Source organism: Sturnus vulgaris, chromosome 17, assembly GCF_052056855.1.
Source record: "Sturnus vulgaris isolate bStuVul1 chromosome 17, bStuVul1.hap1, whole genome shotgun sequence".
Classification (NCBI taxonomy): Eukaryota; Metazoa; Chordata; class Aves; order Passeriformes; family Sturnidae; genus Sturnus; species Sturnus vulgaris.
Genome location: NC_142259.1, coordinates 981,010 through 1,004,337, shown reverse-complemented (window position 1 = coordinate 1,004,337; position 23,328 = coordinate 981,010). Strand labels below are relative to the sequence as shown.

At 48.7% G+C, this 23,328-nt stretch overlaps 1 protein-coding gene across 1 annotated transcript in view; it reads right to left on the bottom strand.

Annotated features, from left to right (window-relative positions):
- LOC106859169 (rho GTPase-activating protein 39-like) overlaps positions 1-23,328 on the bottom strand; it is a 55,522-nt gene that overhangs the window by 7,683 nt on the left and 24,511 nt on the right. The window contains exons 2-5 of the mRNA XM_014886224.2: positions 19,683-20,081; positions 9,763-11,068; positions 6,655-7,201; positions 5,448-5,537 (exon numbers count right to left, since the gene is read on the bottom strand). Of these exons, the coding sequence (XP_014741710.2) occupies positions 5,448-5,537; positions 6,655-7,201; positions 9,763-11,068; positions 19,683-20,081 (2,342 nt within the window). The remainder of the gene's footprint in view (positions 1-5,447; positions 5,538-6,654; positions 7,202-9,762; positions 11,069-19,682; positions 20,082-23,328) is intronic.

Sequence of the window (23,328 nt, the reverse complement as noted above, 5' to 3'; positions counted from 1 at the left end):
CTTAGGCATGACTTACACTGGGAATATCTAAGGATGAAAAGGAAACAAACCAAATGAGCTGTCCTGTGATGCTTCACTATCCCAGGTTACAGCTTCTGCTGCCCAATGTGAGACACACCCCAAAGCGAGGAGTCGCCTTTCTCAGAGGGGAAAGGAAAGAAGCTGGACTGCGTCTCTGCAGCCCAGCATTCTGCAGGAGACAGCACATTCAAAACTAATAATAAGAAATATTTTTTCACACTGTAATTAGATCATGAAACACATAATCACCCTAAAAGCTTAACAATGTTTGCAAAAGGAACTGGTGTCTTGCAGATTCTTCATGGCTGATGCATGGGCAGCAGTCAGACACATTTGCTTGAAGCCTGTTTTGTACTTTCCCAGGAAGCTCCCCAGTCCCACGAAAAGCCTAAAACCTACATCCAGCACTTTCTGCAGTGAGGCTTCCTGCTCCCATGACAACCATGTTGCAGCCTCTAACCCAATGGGGCCTGTCTGGGTCACACATGAAGCTGACCAAATTTGAAGCAATTGAAAAATAAACTTGCTGCATGCACAAGAGGATGGAGGAGTTACTGCCTGTAGACCTGAATGGCCAAAAAAGAGGTAGGAGCCCTGAAGAACAGGGTGAGCAGCACTGAGGGCACAGACCAATGGCTCCTATGCAGACTCCCTGCTCCAGAGCAGAAGCCATCTGCCCCAACACAAATGCTCCTGGCTCCAGGGCATGTGCAGAGTGGGATGGGCAACACGGAGAGAGAGATGGAGAGGCCAGGAGGCACACGCTGAGCTGCAGGAAGGAACATGAGGAAGAGGAGTAGAACTTAGCTTTAGGCTCAGTTTTCCCAACGAGCAACCTGTCCCAACCATCTGCTTTCAAAAATGCTCAGCTGGAGACTGACTCCCAGCACTGAGCTCATCATGCATGCTGATGTCTCCAAACATGTGGGCCACATACTTCCTCCACAGCCCAGCTCCCCTTCTTGGTGCAGGGCTAGGCAGCTTTGTCTGCACCACACGGAAATGGCTAATCCTGAAGGCAATTCCACTTCTGTGAGCACATCATGAATCTGAGAAATCCAAGATGATCTGTTATTCCTTATGGTATCACGGTAGCCTCAGGAGTTCAGGAACAGATGACTACGAACAGCCCACACAGTGAAAAATAGTTTTCAAAGGAAATTATTTCTCCATGTGCCAGCCTAGAAACACATGTGTACAGCATCTTAAAGAACATCTCCTTTTAGAAAAAGTTAAAATTCAGACAGGACACATGCAGAAACATACCTTTTGGAAGAGACTTGAATGCTTTTCTGCAAAAAAAAGTCTTAAAAATGCAGCAAACTGTGTGGATTTAGGACCTGGTCATGGGGTATGTATTTTAGTACTAGAGAAGCTGCTGTTTGGATATTCCTCCGGTCTACCACAACCTCTTGGATCTCAGCCTGGCACAGCCAGAGCAGGCTCTCAGACCAGGATCCCATCTCATTGCACTCTATAGCACAGGTGTAGGTGCTCCTGAGCAGGTCAGCTGGCCTTGGCACCAGCTGTGCTGCTCTCCTGGCTTAGATCTGCCCAGGCTCCCCCATTTCACAGCCCTGCTTTAGCTTCTCTTTCTCACACGACCAGTGCTTCCTTCTACATCCCAACAATGCTCCTTGAGCACCATTCCCTATATGGGAAATGCCACGTTCATCAGCCAGACAAGCCAGCAGCCTGCACCTGTCACCAAGATAAGAAACAGATAAAGGATGTCTTAAAAATCAGCATCCCCCTTCAAAAAACTCATCAGCAGACAGACTTCCCTTCTTTCTAAACCTCTTTATGCTCTGAACCTGCACAGTCCCCCTGCTTTGCTGACCCTTTGGGATTCCATTCTGTGCTTCAAGGCAGAGCACTCCTGAGCCTGCAGCCCAACACCAAAACCAGGCAGCTTCTGCTGCTGTGGCACACTGTGAGAAATTTTCTTCTTGCTTTCCCTAGGTAATCTTAAGTTTCTTTCATCCTATTGACCATCTCCCCTCTTCCCTCCTCCACGCCTAGCTCACATGTCACCTTCCCTGCCACACTCATCAGCCTTGGAGGGATTCTGGGCAGGATGTATAGAGTGGGCACAGCACAACTCCAGCCAAATGCTGCTTTGCTCTCTGTCCCTTTCCTACAAGCTCCTGATTCCTCTTTTGGTTTCTGACCACTTCCCAGCAATGTGTATGTATTTCTGGAAATTCATATACAAGCTGGAAAAATGTCTTTCCCTCCTCAAAATGGCTCCGTTGGGGCCTCCCCCTGTGCTTGCAGTCAGGGACCTCTCCCCCATGTAAAAAATTTTGCTTTTGGTGACACAATATTCTCTACTGCTTGATCACTCTGTTCATCACCCTCGCCAGATTCCTCTGCACCTTTCATTTTTATAGCCCTGAATAATTTTGTATCAACACTGAGCTGTCAGCTCATGATTTGTCTCCTTGTATAAACCCAAAGACCAGCTTACATTCCTGCAGGATCAGCAGACAATCCTCCTTCTGAAAACACAGCATTTATTCCTACCCATTATTCTTCTGCCTGCCAACAGCTTATTCATGCATGAAAAGACCTTGCACCACATTCACATTTCATTTACTCACAGAGAATTAAGCTAGAAGATGAAGACTGCAGAGGTTAAGTGTGGGAAATTTCAGAATTCTTTCTTTGGGTATATGTCAGACCATAAATGTTTACTCACCAGTGAGCTTCTGGACTGAAGGGAGTATGTGTGCATGTGTGGGCAGCCACTGCTTCAACTCAGCTTTTCACTGAAAGACTTACATAGATGCCTACTTATCCTCTATTGAGTTCTGACTGAAGTCACTACATTTGATTTCCTTAAGGATTTCTCTGCTAAATCGCTGCTACAGCATCCATAAGCATCTTAATATTTCAGAGTCGCTAAGAAACTTCTCACAACAGCCTTGCAGCTTCAGGTTCATCCTACCTACCCCTCACACATCTGGAAAGCAAAGCTGGTCAAACAGAAGTGTTCCAGGGAAAAACCTGACCTTTCCAGACAACAGCAGAGAGAACCCGGTATGTTCCTGCAAGATTTCCCCTTACTTCAGATGCAATTCTGCAGTCAGTCTTTAGGTAAAGCCTTCAGAGTTATCAGTCACTGTGAAAAAGCTGTTTTGAGTGAGCTGCCAGCCCTGCTGCCTCCTCTGCAGAACCCCTGCAAAACAAGTCATAGCCTAGTCCCTGCCAGAGCAGCCTCCTGGCCCAGAAAATACATAAGAGGAAACAACCTCAAGCTGTGCCAGGGGACATTTAGATTGACTATAAGTGTTGCAATTATGTTGAGACAGACTGGACTGGCATCACCACCAGTCCTTTATTAGAAAACCTTTCCTGTATCTTTCAGTGAACTTCTTTCTGACAATTCTGACTCCTTTTCTTACAGGCAGCTCCACACAGCTCTGACTCCTTCTCTCTTCTCTGCATATCTGGCTAAACCCCAACCTGTCCCTTTCCCAGCTGCCTTACCCTGACTGTCCCTCACACAACATGTCCTTATCTGTCCCTTGCACAATCGCATGTTCCTCACCCCCTCACAGCACAGCCAGCAGATCCATCCCAAACTGCAGCAGACTCTCAGTCTCAAGCCCCAATTCAAACTGCAACTCACTCTTGTATAACAGCCAAACTCATTGGGTAGGCACAGATGTTTCTACTCCTCAGTAATCAGTACAGCTGTAATTCATCGGGAAAGATTGCCTTCTCTACTATCCTGCACTATCCTCTTAACGTATGTTCTCATATATAAGAGAAAAATTCTTCATTGCAAGGCACTGGAACACAGGCTGCCCAGGGCAGTGGTGGAACCTCCATCCCTGAAGTATTAATAAAATGTGTGGATGTGGCACTTGTGGATACGGTTCAGTGGTGGCCTTGGCAGTGCTGTGGGAACAGTTGGACTCAATTACTTTAGAGGACTTTTCCCACCTTAATGATTCTGCGATTCTATGAAAGGTAACAGTGTGTGTGACCTGTCACCAGAGCCCCAGCTGAGGCTACACAGGCACAGCTGACTTTCAAGTGCTTCCTTCTGGAAAATTTATAAAGTTACCATGGCATGCTTTTTTCACAACATTTCATATATATATATAAAAATATGTATCAGAGACAACATAGAAAATCCTGAGTTGGAAGAGACCTACAAAGAGTAACTGCTGATGTGCTTTTTTTTTTTTTTTTTAAACTTAACGTTTTCAGGTGAAAACTACATCTGATTTCCTAAGCACACCTCCAGCACGTGCAAATTAGACACTTAATTGCACAGAACAGCCTGCTCAGCCCACAGGCAGCATGGCCTGCTGAACACAACAATCTCCATGGAGTTGTCTCATAAGGATGTCTTAGTCCCTCTGAGCACAAGCAAAATGAATTTTCAAAGGCTCAGAATGGCCTGAACTCTCCTAGGCCTGAACAGGAAAGAAAAATCCCTACCAGAAACATAATCCTTCTGTGCAACAGCAGGTCTCTGCTCTCAGTCCCACCAGAGACAGAGAAACAATGAACACTGTTAGTGCAGGAGCTTCAACCCAGGTCTGTCCTCAGCCCTTGCCCTGACTTGCAGCTGCCTCATGACACAGGGTGACACAGCAATGACACAGGGAAGCCACCATAGGGAGAAGCTGTCTGCTGGTGTCAGGGAGGGCTCAGGAATGCAGGAAGCTGGACTCCAGTTCTCACAGATTAAAAACACTGAAGCCATTTGATATAAACTACTGCCTGAGAGGAATTCGCAGGGCTAACTCAAATTTCCTGAAAGCAATATAAAAAATATTGAATGGACTTTGTCTAGTAAGACTTCAGCCAGATGAAGCGTTATCCTGCAGCCAGCAATTAAACTGAGTCCAGAGGAATGTGCAAGCTCTTGTTCATTCTGCACAGATGCCAGGGCAAGCCCTGGGCTGCAGAGCTCAGAAAGTGTGGGCAAGAGAAGCCAATTCTGGAGAGAAAAAGGCAGTGTCCTTTACCAGGTACCAGCACCCTCCCGGAAGAGCCTCAGGTTAGGCAATGATTCACAAAATCCATTAATACAACTGAGACAGGTTCTTTTCAACGCACTAGCTCATATAGCTTCTAGCACCAGAATATGCCTCAGGAAACTCTGTGGCATGCACAGATCAGTTGAATTACAGCCCCAGGTCTGCATCCAATTTAAAATCCCTCACATAACTCGCACAACTGGGACTGAAAGGGCCCCCACCTGTCCCAAATGCAGCCCAGCTGCCACCCGCATTGCTGATCCATGCTCTCGTCTAACCTTGCAGACCAGCCCCCTACCACATAAACTTTCCCAAATCCAAGTCTCTGTACTTAAAGAAATGGTCTGATTTTTAGCAGAGCTCAGCATTGCCACCTGCCTGAAGTCAGTGCAGATCTCTCTCTTGGCTCCCTGTGCCTCTCCCTACCTTCATCCTCTGTGTTTTGTTTCCTCTTTTTCCTGGATTTTGTGATCTTCTTGTTTTTCAGATCCACAAGTTCCTTGATGTGCTGGGCAACTGAAAATTCAGAAGAGGGTCTGGATTAATGATGTGGTATATACTAAAATACCAAAATCCCCAACTGCCATTAGATGTGGCAGCCAGCCTGACTCCAGCATAAGAAGCTCTGCAAAAGAACCATCTTCTCAATATCTCAGAGTGCTCCTCCTTGCTGCCTGCATTCTGGGCAAAGAACAGCTGTAGGGAATGGTTTTGTACCGAAGTTACAAGGGCTGAGAATCTTTATAAAACCAAAACTAGTGCTGCACATCTGGCAGATCAGTGAAGGAATCCCACATTAAGGCTACAATAATAAAACCAGAAGGCAAGTATTGCCAGTGTAGCCCTTGCCCCTTGGTCCAATCCCTGCCACCATGCTCACAAGCAGGGGCAGAGGGATGCTGAAGCAGAACTCCTGTAGCCACCCTGGAGACTTGGGGGGGGATCTTCAAACACAGCCTGAAGTCTCCAGAGATCAAGGGGAAAACAATGCTCTGGTTTCTGGCCTGAGATTGGACAAGACACAGTGAGTGCGGCTGAAATAGTGACAAATAAGCCAATAAATACCAGTTAATATTTTCCAGGCTGGCACTTAGCTTTTTTTCTTTTCTTCCCCCCTCCACGGGATTCTGTAGCAATTTAAAATTGGGGTAATAACAGAATATAAGCTGGGCTGCTCCCCAAACTATTGACATACAGATAAATTGCATTTCTTCACACTAAAAGCCTAAGTTCTTCGGGATCCCCAAACAGCCAAGACCTTTCCTCAGTGTTTGCAATAGCTCCCTTAAAAAGTCAGATACTAACAATTCTTTTTTTTGCCAGCTCAAGGAACTCAGAAATAAATTACATCGTCAGAGAACCCAGAAAAGCTCTGCTTTTGGCAGAGCTCATTTCAGTGCTGATGGGTGAGGTGAGGACAGTCTGGAGCTCGCATTTCTTTGCCAGACACAAGCTGGTGGCAGCTTCATCCCACCAATGAAAGGTGAACTTGGACAACACACTGTGTTCTCACTGACAGAGCCCACAGCACTAGCTGGAGACTACCTGTAATTTAAAACTAAGACAACCCTGACTATGTGGCACAACCCACCAAGATGCTGCAGCGAACAGAGGAGGTGCATGAGGCACTTACTCTTTTCATCACTGTCAAGGTGGCGATAAATATAACCTTCCAGGTAAGACTGAAATTTGGGTGATGGGGAGAAAAAGGCCAGACTGATGGCCATCAGTTCCCAGCCCCAGGCCAAGCTTCGGTAGCACGTGTTGTCTGTTGTCTGCCGGATCAGCTGTATGTAGAGCTCATCCCGCAGCCCCTGCATGCTCCAGCACTTGGTGACCATGACCAGAGCCACGTGATTGCGGTCCATGCGAGTCTGACGATCTCCCATGTAGCTCTGCACCAGTTTGAACATCTCACATGCCTCTTTTTTGATGGTCCTGTTGCTAGTGATGAGCATTGGCTTTTTTATGGAGCCGCCATTCCAGGACAGCATGTTGGAGATGGAGATCCTTCGTCGGAAGATGCCTTGTGTGTGCATGTTCAGGTTTTTGGAAGCCCAATCTGCCATGCTGCTCTGGGAGATGGGCTTCCTTAGAGTGTTGTAAGGGTAATGGCATCCCACACAGCCACCACGCTGGCTGCTGCCCTCCTTCTTGGGCTCCAACTCTGTGGTCTCAGGCTGCAAAGAAGAACAGACATGTTAAAAGCTTAGGTGACTTCTTACCCAGCTAGGAAAATTATCCACGGTGAGTCATGAAGCTTCCAGCAACTGCACAGTGATGAGTCTTTTCAAACACGACTTGATGTGGAATTGGTGGATGACCTTGTTAGTTCTGCAAGAGCCTGACTGGCACAGCCACACACTAATGCTGTCCCTAAGCGAAGTGCTGGGACATGGAACAACAGGGCTGAGTGTCCCAGCTGTCACAGAGCTTACAGGGACAGGCAGGAGGTGAGCTGATTTCCAGAGCAGCAGCACAGATCTGTGGCACCAGGCACACACCGAGGAAGCAAGTACCTGCACTCCTCACCCCTCGGCTCCTATGGAGCTCCAGGAGCCCAGGAGGAGGGTGGGCCACTGGTCTACAGTTAACCCCAAAATACATATCAGTCCTTAGAAGTTTAGAGCAAGTCAGTGTTTCCTTCTTAGTATAGAGGAACTCCTGAATTCATGACAGAAGCCTCTGCAGTCCAACCTTTTCCTATCTACACCCCATATGTCCCTTCGTGCAGATGATGGGATTAGCACACATCACATTCCACCCCTCATTGCCAGCCTGGCAATAATTTCTCCTGTTTTTTTACTATGTTCTTTTTATCCCTTGAGTTACTCCTCTACCTCCTCACCCTCTCTGAATTCATTCAACACGCTGACTAAACATCTCTGCCTGCATTTCTCTGCCATCTCCACATCCCCAGTCTCCTTCAAACCACCTTACCTGCCTACAGTTGATTTTTCTCCTATCACCCTACATGCTTCTTCAGCATGTTCCTTCTGAGGAATCACCTCCTCATACTACCTTGAGGTTCAGGAAGCTCTGAGTTCTCTGCTCTCTCTGAGGTTTTTCTCTCACATCTCATTCACTCAACTCCCCAGCTGTTATATTTGTATTGACAGTACACAGCCACCTCTGCTCAGCTTGTCCCAGAACTTCTGCTCACCCTCCTCCAATACCGAGTTTCCTTGTCTCCCCATCTTCCTCTCTATCATGCAAGCCCAGGACAGGACATCACTTCTAACTCAAGCCACTTGATGCTATTTTCAGGTAAGGCAGTGATTTTGCTGCCATATCTTCTGCAATTTCTTCCCCTCCTTACTTGGAGTCTTGAGTATTTCTGTGAATTTTTTTTTTATATTTATTGACTCTTTTTGCTTTCACCACAACATCCACCTCCTTTCATCTTCTGCATCTCCATATTACCACATATGAATTATCTTTCTTCACAGCCTATCCCCAACCCACCATCTCTTGTGTATAGCCAAGTTTCAGCTCTCCCTGTCAATGCAAGAGGGTGTAACACAGCCAGAAGACTGGAGAGCAGTTTCCTACCATGTCTAAAGAGGTTGTGAAATGAAACTGCTGAACTATTAATAGCAACATGTAAGTCATATAAACTTGATGTGTCTCTGTGCCTGAAAAGTGGGAAATGGGGGAACATGATATCAGTTTTCCAAAAGGTTTCAGATGAAAGCAAGGCACTTATTGATCCAAAATGGCAATTAAGTGAACACATACAGATAAATGTGACAGAGAGGTGTCAGCCTGGCTTTCAAAGAAAAGCTACACCTCACAGGTCTGTTGGAGCAATCTGGAATACTCAAGGAGCTTTCCCAAGTTTCTTCATGAAAGACTGTGTACCACCAAACAGAAGAAAAACGAGAAAAAAATAAAAAGCCTCTTTTCAGCACGGAGGATGGTTATCAGCTCAGTCTCATCAAACTGATGCAGAAACTCTGGTTGTTCAAAATAGGAGCAAAATAACCAGAAGTGTGAGCAAAGAGAAAAAGGGCAAAAGCTTTGGGGGATGTAAAACTGTCTACAAAGAAACTAAATCTGAACTAAAACCAGGAAGCAGGAGGTTCCTTCAAATCCAAATAGGAAAAAGGATGACAAACTAAATCCTGCAGAAGTGCTGTGTTAGAGATAAAAACCACTCCCCTTGTACAGGTACACTAAGGAGCTTTAAAATAGCTATTTCCAACAAGATGCCAGAGCCACTGACACCAATTTTCTAAATGTTGCTATTCCACGTTCAGGAATTGGGAGGGAGAATAGCATATGAGGAGCTACTAGAAAAAGGAGAGAGAAAAAGAGGAATTGCTGTCATGTGGCTATGCAAATTCTGATGCCTGTGTCCCATACTCACCAACTCAGACCATTCCAGTGAAGAAAGCATGCATGAGGGAAAGGATTACCCACAAAGACATGGGTGACAGTAACATGATCAGGCAAGCACATTTACCCAAATAACAGAAGAGAGCTACCCACAGTGCTGACAGCTTGCTGGACATGACCCCATCCAACAATTCTCCTTCCTCTCAAATCACTGGCCCAAAATAGGGCTTCCACCTGCAAAGCTGTGAAGCTTTATGACCTATTTGCTATTCTGCAGGAACAGACGTGTCTTGCCTGCAGCACACCCTGGAACTAAACCCCTCCAGGAGCAGGCTCTGCATGATGAGTCTAGCAAGTCTAGTAAAGGAAAAAAAAATTTAACATGGCACAGATGGGGAAGTACCTGTGAGGAATGGTGTGTAGCGCCTGATGAAGCCAATCTTGTCTGACTGGTCATATTCTTTTCTAAAGAATCTATATTCTCAAAAGTTCTCTTCTGTCTCATTGTGTCCTGTGGAGCAGCCACATTGCTGGGAAAGGCTTCCCTAATCTCCAGGTCCTGTCTGTACAGAGACCTATTACTGGCTGAGACATCATCCCTGGAGCTCCGGTTGATGCATTTTTTCAAGTGGTCAGACTGAAACGTGACCTTGCTGCTCTCTGCTGGGACACTGTTCTCCAGGCTCTCAGCATCCAGGCTGGCTTTGCTTCCCCTGCAAGCTGCTGACCTGCCCACCACAGCACGCATCTCAGCAATCACTTTATCATTCAGAGCTGTGAGCTCACTGCTGCTGCCCACAGAGCCAGGTCTTGCTTGACCTGCTCCTTGCCTCCTTCCTTTCCTTTTTCTCAAGCTTGGAGAAGGGCCAGTTGAATAACCAGAGTCCTGATGGCTTATACTGGTTGGGTACTCCTGAGTCTGCAGGCTGTTTTGCCGGCTGTGGTGGAGTTCCATGTTCTTGAGGACATTAGCTTCCAAGATCCTCCAAGACTGCTTGAAGCTGTCCTTTGAAGCAAGCTGACCAGGCAGTTTAGTGGAGGTATCAGTTGTTGCAGCAGAAGAGTGAGAGAGTTTGGCAGCTTGGTCAACGTTGACCATATGTTTTATGTATTCTCTGCCAGCTGGGCTGTATTCAGTGGAAGAGGGATTTCTTGCATGCTTCTTTGCAGCTTGCTGCTGCATACTGGGATGCTGCAGTAATTTGGTTGGTTGCAGCTGCTTTTTTAAGCTATTGCTTGGTGACCTTGGTGGAGACATCCCAGTCACACAAATGCTTTCAGTGTCCATATCTACTGGTGGCTCATCATAAATTGGCAACTCTAAAGATGGCTCATCGTATATAGGTGCATGAGAGGCATACGTGGGGGATGCAGGCTGAGGGGTTCCTGTCCGGCTCCTTGGAGGTGTTTGAGAAGTAGGACCATTCATCAGCACCAGGCAAAACCCACCACTCTCTGTCTTTTTTATCTGCATAGACTGCTTTGTTTCTCCAGCAGGCATTTGCTTTGTGGCTCCAGGGCTCTGGGACGTGGATCGAGGCTGAGCATATATAGCTGGTTTGGGAAGAGATTTGGGGCTGTTGGGCTTTGGAGCACTCTGCAGCTGAAGAGAGCTGTTTGAAAAGCTCTGCATCTGCCTCAAACTGTTCACTTTGACCAACATGGCTGCTTTTGTGCCTGGCAGAGGCTGCCAATGGGTAGGAGTCTCCCTAAAAGAAGAAAGATACAAATACACACAATTATTTAAGAATTGTATTACTTCCATGTCTACCCAAATACCAAATTGTTAGTTTCAAAGTGCCTGAATATTCCCCAACCAGTTATATCACCAAGTTATTTTTTCCTGGAGATCCCCTTTGCTGAAACAGAAAAAACACTGTTGTTATTCACATAATAAATTTCTAAATCATGAAGGGCAGAACAATGGGATTAAATGAGTTCATGATACTGTAATGTGTCTGCTATCAGCAGCACTGATATAGGACACAGCCTACACTTCTCAATGCTCGGCAGATAGCCTGACACCCAGAACAACCAGCTGAAGACCAGCAAGCTGTTCTGGAACATAAATCTCAAGTATTACATTGGAAAATAATCCCAAGTAACCTGCTGACAGATTATCTAACTCTGATGACAGTCCTTCCAGACCATGCTATTTTTAAAATTTAAGTTTCCAGATGTGCATTTATTTTGTAGAAAAACCTACAAGTTCTATGGGAGGTATATGGAGTGGCCATCCTCCACTCACAGCTTACATTCCCACACAACCTGCCAAGCCTCCAGCTAATCTTGTCCAGATACACTTGAATCTGGTTCCCTTGGCCACACCAACTGGCCCTGCTCATCTCTCATGGCTGTGAAATTCTCCTCTGCTGGGAGCATCCTCTGATCCGTAGTGGTACTCACGATTCACCACAACCCAATGTGCCCACTGCAACACCCCAATTTCCAGGGTACATTCTACAGTGTAACAACAACAACAAGCTCTCAGGCTGTGGCCACGGCCAGTGGAAAGGATATTAAACCAGCTGAGCTTCCAGGTTGTCCAAGGCATCACAGTCCCTAGGAAGGTCCATTTGGATCTCACCCTATATTGTGCCCTACCTCCATGTATTTGCTACCAGCCATCACTGGGTGATACCTGAGGGCATACTGCCTATGTTCCATCTGAGATACAAGATGTTCCCCTAACTAAAACCTTCATAGCTATTTTGCTCTGTTTACACCTTGACCTTGCTCTCCACTCCACATTGCTGACCAGTCCTCTACGGCCTCTGTATGTGCTGGCAGACACACCCACCTCTGCTGCACGTCCAGAGCTGCCTCCCACCAATGTTAGGCTCTCTTGTGCCTTCCCTGCCAAACCCCAAGATACCCGGACACCCCAGACCTCTTGCTCTCTGCTCTTGCTCTCCAGAGTCCTTTCACCTGGCCAGGTGCCAGCCTCCTCCTTCAGCGTGGCTTTGCTGGGATATCTGCATGTCCTTCCCCATGGTTAACATGCCAATGCATCTGCACACCTCCTGCTCTCCCCACACCGTAGCCCAACAGGACACACCTGCCCCACATCACTGTGGGTGTCCTATTTCACCTGGTTCACTCTAGTGCCTTCCCCACATCCTCTGTCCCACATCTAATGTCTCACATCTGTTCCCAATCACTGCCCTCCTAAAGGGGTGGCATGCTCCTTCCCCATCCACTGCTTACTGTACTTTTGGCAGAACACGCTCTCTGTTGGCAATGTATCACTGTGAATCCCACCTTGACACAATGGCAGTGGGAGTGGCACGGACAACGCTGGCACTGCCCTGCCCTGGGCGCGGTGCCTGACCTCTGGCCAGGGTCCAAAGGCCTGACCACACTAATTGCACTTGCCACACCTCTGCCTTTGCAGGGCTGGCTCCTTTCTTGCAATAGAGTCCATGTAGCTCTCTTGTGCAACTGCTCAGCTGTGACCAGTCTTCCTCTGCTTTGCACTCTGGGATCCCCTCTTGCTCTGGGACCTCCTAAGTATCTCCTGCTGAGGCACCAAAGATTTTATTCTAAGGGAGCTCCTAACACTACTTCAGGATGGTGATGCAACTGCCATGAGGAAGATCTGTCTTCCAGCCTCCACTTTTCTTCTCTTCACAGCACTGCTGACCTAAGCCCTATGCCAAGAACAGCTTGGGAAACACAGACAAATTTGAGATTGGCCTCTCTTCATCTGCCCAAGCCACACTGACACCACCTCCTGCCCCATCTGTCCCAATCCACACCCAGAGAGCAGCACTGGGAACATCCCTGTTGGTCCCTGCTCAGGTGTGGGCCTGGACATCTGCAGAACACCACCAACCTGCCTACCAGAGATGGGCTCCTGCTCCAGCATGGCATTGTAACTTTTAGGGCCCTGTGGGACTTCAACTGGAAACAACTTCTGCCCCTGCATCTGTGAGAAAGAGTACAACCCAGATTTTACTCCTCAGATGAGTGATGAGGGATTTGATCTGAAAAAGAAAAGAGGATACTGTACTCATACCCTCCTGCAAAGGCAAGCTACCTAAGTGTGAGCCCCAGTAAGCTGGAGGGCAAAAGGCACTCCAAAGCACCACAGCTCCTCACAACAGAATCCCTTCACCGGGGGCAAGGAAGCCATCCCTCACCTTGGGCGTGCCCAGGACAGGAGGACGGGCTGCGCCTTTAGCACAGACTTGGCCACACGGGTGGGACATGATGGAGAGTGGCAGGAGCTCTGCACTGGCACAGGGCTCTCTCTGCACCTACCCTGAGAGCCCAGCTGGCAGGACAGTAAGACAATTTTGACAGACAGCCACAGCAAGGCAATGAAGAAGTGGTTCTGCCACAGGCAGCAGGATTTCAGCACTTGTATGTGGCCCAACATGTTCTCTCCTTCAGGCCTAGGTCAAAGCACACATTGGGACCCAGCCTGCTCTGGAGCACTCTGAACCCCTGGAGCTGGCAGAGCCCACTCCAAGGGCACCCCCTGACACTGCTTCTTTTTGAGGAAAAGCATGAACACAAACATGGGATTGCCACAGCTAGGCTGCCATGGACGCTGGTAACAGGCAAAGCACCTACATGCCCTGCAAACCAGGAAGCTGTGCTACTCCCATGGAACTGAGGGCCACCATGCCCCCTCACCCAGGAATGTGGTGAAGGGAAACTTCTAAATGTGTGCTGTACCCCACCTTGCCCATCAGTCTCATCATGGATACATCATGCCATTTCCAGCCTCCCTGGCTGCCAGAGATGAGAGGAAAGAAACACCATCACAGAAAAGACAAGGCTCTCTTGAAAAGGCCATTTCCACAGCCATGAATGACCTCTTGGGGCCATGTCTGGATACAGCTTCCTTCAACTCCATCCCCAGGCTGCTGGAAAGACCAAGCAGAGCAGAACAGGGACTTCCTAGCATGAAGATTCAATCTTGTCCTTCTGAATGGTGAAATCCACGACAAAAAGCAAAGCCAGTGGTGGAGAAGTGTCCCAATGCAGCCCCTCAGCTGAGCTCTTCAGCCACCAGCAGCAGAGACCCTGACGAATCCCCTAGGACTGTTCCTGTGAGGAATGCTTTCAAGTAGCTCCAATATAAAGGCCTCAACTTGGCACTTGATTTTCCCAGCCTGCACCCAGCTCCAGCAGGCCCAGAGTATCTAGCAGCTCTTCTCAGGCTCCAGATCTTCATTGTTTGTTTTTCTCCCTCCCAGAAGCCTGGAGAAAAGGCCCTGCACCTTAGCTCTGCCCTTTCTAGTAGTTGTTTTCCTGGTGCTGTGATACAGGTGAATGAACAGGGATGTTCGTAATCCAGCAGCACTACTGCTCTGCTTCCAGTTCCCACACTGGAGGCAGGGATACAACCTGCCCAAACTAAAATCTCTGAAGACTAGTGCAAAGAACATTGTGTTTGCATATCCGACCCCAAGGGCAATCGCACAAGAAGGAAACAAACCTGTATTAGGGATTCTGATGGTCTTTCTTGCTCGATTATGAAAACTTAACAGTGGCATTACTTATGCTGTGCCTTGAGAGACATGAGCACATGACAAGACAAAACAGACTTGGAAGAGGCAGAAGTATTCTTACAGCCACCTTCTCATCACACATTCCCTCTCATTCCTCTTCCAGCACATATTCCTGGCACTGTAAGACCAAGTCCCTGCTCCTTCCCAGTCAAGGATGCTGAACCATGGGAAAGGTGGGTGAGGAGGGGACAGGCAGCACAACCTGCTGCCCATGCAGAAAGGACCCTCACCTTCCATTTCTGGGGAACAGAATGTTCCTAGGGAAGGTGGTTTTCTTGTGGAGGACTTTAAGATATCCTGCTAGTGCAAAGAGAGCCTCGAAAACAGCACTCTGAAACTCACAGTGCTGACCCTAGGAGAAATAGGGGAAGAGGACTAAAGGGGCTGGTCTTCACAGACAGCAGGGCTGGGGACAGCAGAGCCTGCTCACAGTCTTGACCTCCAGCACGCTGAAATGCTGCAGACCAGCACACAGGCTCCCAGAAAGACTGCCTTCTTCAGGTCTTGGCCCTCCACCAAGCCCTTTCTCACCCATTACCTTGGAGTTCCAGAAAACCTTAGCACGGCTGCAGTGGATCAGAGTACACTTCCAAAATGCTGCATTCAGCCCCAGGCTGGTCTCATAGTCCCCAAAGGAATATGTCCATCCTTTGCAGAGCTTTCCAGTATATGAAAGGATAATTTGGCCATTATTTCCCCTGAAGAGTCCATCTTGCTTCCTAATAGGATTGCAAAAGCTCAGGAAGAGTCTGGAGCTGTGAGGCAAGTGCTGTTTGCTGTCCTTGTCCAGCAAGTGAGAAGCAGAGTCAGCACTGGGCTGGGCAGCCCCAGGAAGCACAACTGAAAAACAACATGGGAGCAAGAGCATGGGCAGAGTAGCTTCCCCAGGAGGCTGCAGAGATGGTCAATGCCAGCAGTGTCTTACCTCACTGCAAGAAGCTGCCATTTCCCTAGAGGGCTGACCCTCCTGTGCTGCCTGGGGAGGAGAAAGGCCAATGTCTAGAGAAGGCTGCTCCAAGTCACTGTGAGAGTGAGTGGTCGAACAGCAGCGAGCTGTGGGGCAGTGAGGTAGGGGTGGCATGGGTATGGAGACAGAGGGAACAGGCAGCAAGGTTTGGGGAGCTTCTCTGTTCTTCTCAAGGCTGCTGAGGGTTTGGCAGCACTGAACGTGGCAGGGGAGACAACAAATTCAGCAGTGCTGAAGGCACAAGAGAAGAAAGATGCTAAAAACCAGTTTACTAAAAGAAAAAAACCTAGACCACAAAGTATAACTAAAAAAAGAAGGAAATCCCTTCCCCCAGATCTTTGTGGCATGGGCTTGCAGGAGGCCCCTCTTGGGGACTACACTAGTCTCTGCTGGCCTCTCCATCCATCACAGGATGACAAACATGAAGGAAAGAAAAACCACTATTTTTTGCGCTGGCATTAAGAGACAAAAGCGAAACTGTCTTGGGCACAGGTAGCTATAAAGATGTCAAATGCTCCCAAGAGCATTCAATGTGTTCACTCTCTGCTTATGCAGCTGCATCTCTCCTGAGCAGAGGACATGCTTGAGATTGTCTTTGGAGAACAACACAAACAACACAGCTGAAAAGTTCAGTGTGCTCATGCTGTTAGTATACCTGACATCGCAGCAATAGCATTAGATCCCACCTGAGAGCATTTGCTTTTGGCTCAGCTCTTTGCTCCCCATTCAACAAGCCAGAAAAAGGCAAGAAATCTCTCCTTGGGTGTCAGGCTCAACTAGGGAAATCAAACTCTGCATTATAACCAGTTACAAAGCCCTCACTCACACAGCAGAGAGGGCACATGATAGATGTGCAAGGAAACAGTGCCTAGTCTCCTGCTTCCAAGAAAGCCTATTTCACAGACAAATACAGTCAGCTTACTGGTACGAGCCTTGATCTGAAAGAGCCTTGCATACCCAAGCAGCCTGTTAGCTCCCAAGTAAGCTGCCACTCATGCCTTTCTCAGCACTTGCCCTTCAATTCATTGCAGGCTCAAGGTGCCCCAAGATTGCTGCAGAAATCTGAGCTAGGGATGGAACAAAGGAGTACTCTGTCCCACTTCCCCTCCTTGCAGGAAACTCAGCAGTGATGGTAATGCTGCCCTGACAGGCAAAGTCATATAGCAAACCCCTACCTATATTGCATCACCTCCATAGGAGGGGATCTGTGTGGGATCTTCCCTACTTACTGAGAGGGCTGAAAAACTGAGGGATGGGTTAAAACTGGCATTGCTTTTCCCTCGAGGCACAGCAATTCCTGGTACAAAGGCAGAGGAGGTCATGTTTCCTCCTGAGAGACTGAGTCAGTGTCCTGGTTGCAGACAGGGCCAGGGCTTAGTGCTGCTGTTATTCTATACCACACCCACCATGGCTGGGGCCATGGTTTCAGGAGGGAAAGCCAGGCACCCCACCTGAAGCCATTTTGCCTCTCTCTCCAGTGGAGGGACTGTCGGCATCAAGCCCTGCAGGACTCGGTCCCTTTGCTCCCCTGCCAACTCCCCTCCTGTTTTCTCAGTACACAGCTACAGAACGAGGTGTTGAAAGGGACAGCGGTGAGAAGGCAAATTGATGGCAGTGCTGAACCAACAGCACTGGCCAGGAGGCTGCTGGCAGGGAACAGTCCAGCACTGGGAGTGACCCCAACCCCATCAAGCTGAGCAGAAAGGAGCCCTGCCAAACCAGCTGAACTGAGCCGAAAGGAGCACATTTGAGCAGAAGGGCAAAAAAGCAGCAGTGACCTGCAGGGTTAACCTCTAGTGCAGTGGAGCAGTAGAAATGGTGGCACAGGCACCTGTGCACAACTGAGCCCAGCATGATCCTACTCGGATGATCCAGCTCTCAGGGGGTTTGTTACTGGTTTTTGTGGTTTCTGGCTGGGAGTAGCAAACATTAGTCATAGAAGTTCTCCCACCATCATGCCTTTGTTTCCAGTGGCCACATGGGCAGCACACGAGCAGCCGTCCAGTTGCCTTTGTTCGGGAAAACCATGCAGATGTGGATTACAAGGAGCATCTGCCATCTTGGTTTTGTTCCCAATAGTGAACAACTTTTTGTGGGCAAAACACCTCCTCTTTTTGTATACTGTTGCCACTAACATTGCTGTTATTATTGTGCATGCCTTATTCCACTGCTTTGTGTTTTCAGTAGATTGTTAATTCAACCCATAATCTCTGCTTTTGTCTCTCCCTTACAGAGAGGGGAAAGGGAGTGGCTTATTTGGAGTTTAATTCTAGCGGGTGTTAAAACCAGCACAATCAGGAATACTGTGGACTCTGTGAAGCTCAGGATATCTTACACCCTATCAAAACTCTTACACTCTTTTCTCTGGAATCATGTAATGTAGTTTTGCTGGTGCCCATCCTGGCTGCCCTGGAGTGCCAGGCTGTAGATGGATAAGGAAGGAAAGTCACCTGTCTCATATCAAATCCCATGTGCCTGTGGCTCACCTGTGGTCAATGCTGGGTGTGACCTGGGGGAACTGGAAACTACTCAGGTACAGCTTAAAACGTTTCCTAGATTTCTCTTGGCAGAGGAGGGATCATTCTCTAGAAGGATTTGAAGCTCAGAGGAGTTGCTTCTGGGGCAGGAGGCACACGTAGCATCACGAGCACCAGTAAAGTGTTGGGCTCCTTCTGGTGCACTTTATGTACATCACCAATGTCTTGCAGCCATTAAGATCTGCACTGAATATAGGAGCATCTTGCAGGGAGCAGCAGACACATGATAAGCCTCATTTCAGGGTGCATATACTTTCCAGAACTGGCATCCTATGTGGTTTTCATGAATTTGACTTTTTTTTTTTCTATCCTTGCCTGCACCAGGCACACAGAGAGACAGCCTTGATCTAAAAATCAAGGTGCCAGCACTTGCTGCACAGCTCAGAACCAGGACAAGGCATCCCAGCATAGACGGCAGGAGACTCAGGCTCACCCAAGCACTGCTCTAGCCCTCAGGTCAGTTCTCAGTATGACCAACTTTGCTTGCTGCACAGCCTCCCAGCTGCCAGTACCACATCCTCCGGGGCAGGATGATGCCCAGAGAGAGTAGGAGAGAGGCAAAGCAGCCCCAGACAGTATCCCAGGCAGAGGGGCCAACCTGACAGAGACTGGGAAAGGGATACTTTTGTGCAACTGAAGCTGAAATCATGGTTTCAATACAAGAAAAGATCTCTGATTACTGTCAGACTAGTTCGAGTGCAAAAAAATAAAAAAAAAATCTCTTAGTCAAACAAAATAGCATCTTGTTATTGGTCTTTTATTTCAGGCTTGATGTGACCAAATAAATGCGCCCAGGAGCTCTGTCCCTGCAGCCCCACCTCCTGCCCTGGCTGAAGTTGCAAGACATCAGCAGCTGAGCAAGTGGGAAAGGAAGGAGCCAGACCAGATGGGCTCACCCATACCCCACAGCAGCCTGACACCTTGCACAGGAGCTATGCCATCCCAATAAACCCTGTTTCAAGTTTTCAAGAGAGTTCTCATTACTGCATGACACTCCTGCCTGTCCCCTCTACTTCTGTTTTAGCACTCAGAGCAAAGATTATCTTTTGATGCATATTTTTATGGTGTCTCACACAAAGGTGGCCAGGCCCAAGCTGGGGACATTCAGGCAGTGGTGAAAGCAGACAGCTGTACCCCAAGAAGAGGAGGGTACATGGCAGTGACTGGGGACTAGGCAGTATTTTGCCCTTCCCAGGGCAGCACGGCACCCTCCTGGGGAAGCATGATTCCCAACCTGCCTGGCAGCTAAATTCATCCATTTATATATAAACAGAGAAGGCTGAAACTCTCCCCCTACCTGGCAGGATCTTTCCTCTTCTCCACTGCACTGTCCCACTTGCCCTTCTCCATGTCCTGCAGGACGGCCATTTGGATGGGAGTGCTTCTGCCACTGCTGCCAGTGCTGCCTCGGTGCTCCCGGCCACAGCAGTCAGGCTGGGAGCTGCCCTTCATGGCCTGGAGCTGTGCCAAGGGCACAATGTCACAGCCCTGGGGCCGGTGCCACACCGTCTGCCGCGTGATGGCATTGTAGTAGTAGAAGCGGTTGTTGTTCTGGTCAAAGAGTTCCCACCACTGCTTCTGGTCTGACTGGCGCACCTTCAGGTTGGGAGGGGGCTCCCAGCTGCACTCCCCGGTGCTCAGGTTCACATACATCCGCTCCTGGGAGCGGGGCTCGATGATCTCCACCCAGTCCGAGCTGCAGGGACACAAGAGACACATTAGTCTGGGCCAGAGGCCCAAAGCAAACAGGCTGTCTGAAGAGTCCTACAGAGCTGCTGCCAGTGGGCCAGGCAGCCTGCTTAGAGATCAAAGCATTGCTCGGGGCTATTCAGCAATCTTATGATCTTAGGAGAAGCTAGGGCAAGGGTTTGAGATGAGGCTGAGACAAAAGACCAGTTCTTTGGCATAGGGAATGGGAGGTCATCCCCATAAGCCTGGCCCCCTCACCCCCCACTCACCAGCCCAGGACTAACCACAGGGCTGGTGTGCACTGTCTGCTGATGCTGGGATGTCTCACGCCAAGGGCTGGCCCAGTTGCAGGAGTGCCAGTGTCTGGGACTTGATTTTCAGGAGCAGGGAGTATCTGCAGAGCAGGATCTGCTCCTTTTGAGAACTGCACATTCCACCTGGGGAGACCAAAGCCCTGGCTCCCAACAGTGTGGGCAGACTGCTCCATGTGAATGCCTGCCTGCAGGCCCCACATGCTGTGGGGCTGGAAGAGACCTCTGGGTCCCACGGACCCTCTTGGAACCCACACTTATCTGTCCAAAAGATTTATGTGCAGAATGACTGGTGGATGAGACCATCTCCATTACAGGCTCTTCCTCTGTCCCCTTGGCTGACGGGACAGAGCCTTCAGCAGGGTGTAAGGCGACCCAATGGACAGGCCTTGCTGCTGATTCACAACCCTTCTGCAGCCCTAAAGAACCCCTTGAGCTCCAGGGTCCCTTACCAGCACCCATGCTGGCCCAGTCAGTGAGAGCAAGGCAGGCAGTGCTGTAGGACAAGTTTTCAGGCAGATCAGCACAGCAGTTTTGATGCAAAGGTGTTGGGCTGCACAGCCTTCATGCATGGCACATCAGCCTTATCAGTGACACACCAACCCTAAAGAGCTGGCCTGAGGAGCCCAGCAAAGCCAATGTCTCCCCAATGCAGTAGCCCAAATCATTTTTGATAGCCCAAGTAAATGGAGGAAGGGAGTGCAAACCCAGCAAGGTTTCCCTGCACAAAAGAGATGCTGCCTAAAGCGATCCTGAAACCAGTTGTATGCTCAGCATGCTGAAAAACACGTGCCCCTCAGCTCCTGCTCCCACCCCCAAAGCCTGGCCTCCATCCTAATGTTGGTGGAGGCTGCAGGAGGGAGGCCCTAGTTAACTGAAGCCACTTTTGTTATTAATAAAAGCCATATGAAGAGGACAGGTCAAACCTGTTCCTGCTCAGGGACTCACTCTCACAACCTCCAGCTGCTCTCCAGTGAGGGTATGACAGCAGAAGCCATTCCCAAGCAGAAGCAAGAGAAGGGAGATCCCACTGCATCCCTCTCATACCCTCAGCTGCCAGCCTGCAGGTCCTCAGAAGGGTCAGGAGTGATGGTGGCAGCACTGCAGGGCCTGAAATGGCAGCCCAGGCTCCTGTGCCCAGCCCTGCTGGTATGGTCATGGGAGAGAAGGCAGTTCCTGGCAGGGCAGTCCAGTCTTTGTCTTTGCCCTGGCTTTCTGAGGAAGGTCAGCATGTCTCCCATCACCAGACAACTCTAGGTGAGGGTTTAGTCACCCATTGCACCTCCCTGCTAGGAAAACCACAGGTTTGATTGACAATCAATGCTGAGCAGTCTGGCATGCACACATAAAAACCAGGCCATTCCTCAACTCTCTGAGGATCCAAAATTGATAGGTACAATGTCAATTCAACACAAAATAAACGTGAACTGTCTCTGAAAAGGTGCAATTTCCCTGCCACAATACCAGGCACAGACACTATGCAATGCTGACCTCCATGCATTCTCATGGAGGGCTGATGGTCAGGCTACCACAGACAGGCTGGTTGGGAAAGCTAATCTAGGTGAAGGCCATTTCTTTTGTGCCATAGGTCAGTTTTCAGGCAGATGTGCTCATCCACTCCAGACTACCACCATCACAACTGTTCACACAGACCAACAAGGAGAACAGAGCACACCACCTCTGCCCATGGCACCAGTTCCTGTTGGTCTCCCACCATCACCAGACAAGGTGTGCTGGCAAACAGATCCCACTTAGCAAACCCTGTGTTCGGAAAACATCTGGTTTGTGGTTTGCTGGTTTTGGGTCAAAATGACATCAGTGCCTCTATTTGATTTAAGGTGCAACACAACAGCCATACCAACACCCCATGACATGCTCAGGTTGGGAACTGCAGAACCAGCACTGTTCTTCCCTTGCAGTTGCAATGTCAAACTGCAAGCAAGCACAAAACAGGAAATCACCGAGATCATCAAGGGCATCAGCAACTGCAGAGGAACCATCTATAAACAAGGTATGAAAGAGAAAACCAAGAGCAGCAGCAGAGCCCAGCAGTTCTGGGAGGAGAGCACAATAGGCATGTCTATGGAAAGAGCAAGTACAAAATGCAGGCAGGACAAGAAACTGGCATGCAGGATCCAAGAGACAGCTCAGCAGGGGTGCAAGGTGAACAGCGTCCAAGAGCACACCAACTCCTCACAAGGACAGGCAGACCTGTCCAAGTAAAAGGGTTAGAGAGAACTGAGAAGGACACTCAGACCCAGGTGGCTCACTGGCAGCTTCGTGGCATGGGGAGAGACTGCCATCGGTGCAGGAATGTGGGGGAGCTTCACCCAAAGGTGGGGGGCACGGCCTGCCACTCTTGGGAGGGGACAAGAGGAGGAGAGAATGTGCTGGAAGGGCTGGAAGAGGAAAGCAGCACAAAAACACACATAGAGATGAGCCCAGGAGAAAGACCAGAGACAGTTATGGAGGATTTGCCTGGCAAGGAAGAAAAAATACAAAACGCCTTGCAAGACCCTGAATGATCAAGAGTCACTTGAGCCATCAGCCCTAATGTTCAAGAGCACACTGTGCTTGATCTGTTTAGCTAGCAAATGGATTAGCAAAGCTTTGGAATACCAATGGCAGTACCCACCTGCTGCTCCTCAGCAGAGAGGAGAGGTCAGCTATTTTCTGTTAAGTGCAAGCTATTGAAAATAAATTCTTCTCATAGCACTTGGCCATAATCCAGTGTATGCTGCTAACTATAGTTTTCCATTTTAAGAAGCTTAAATTTATCTTTGTGTGCAAAGACACTTAAGTGGATGACTTGGGTGGGTGACCTCTTTGCTCCCCTTAAAATTAAGGGGCCGAGGATGACTGAGGTGGAGTTTAACCAGGCAAAAAAATCTGCAAGAAACACATTGAGATACTTAAGAGTTTGGTACAATCACACTCACATAA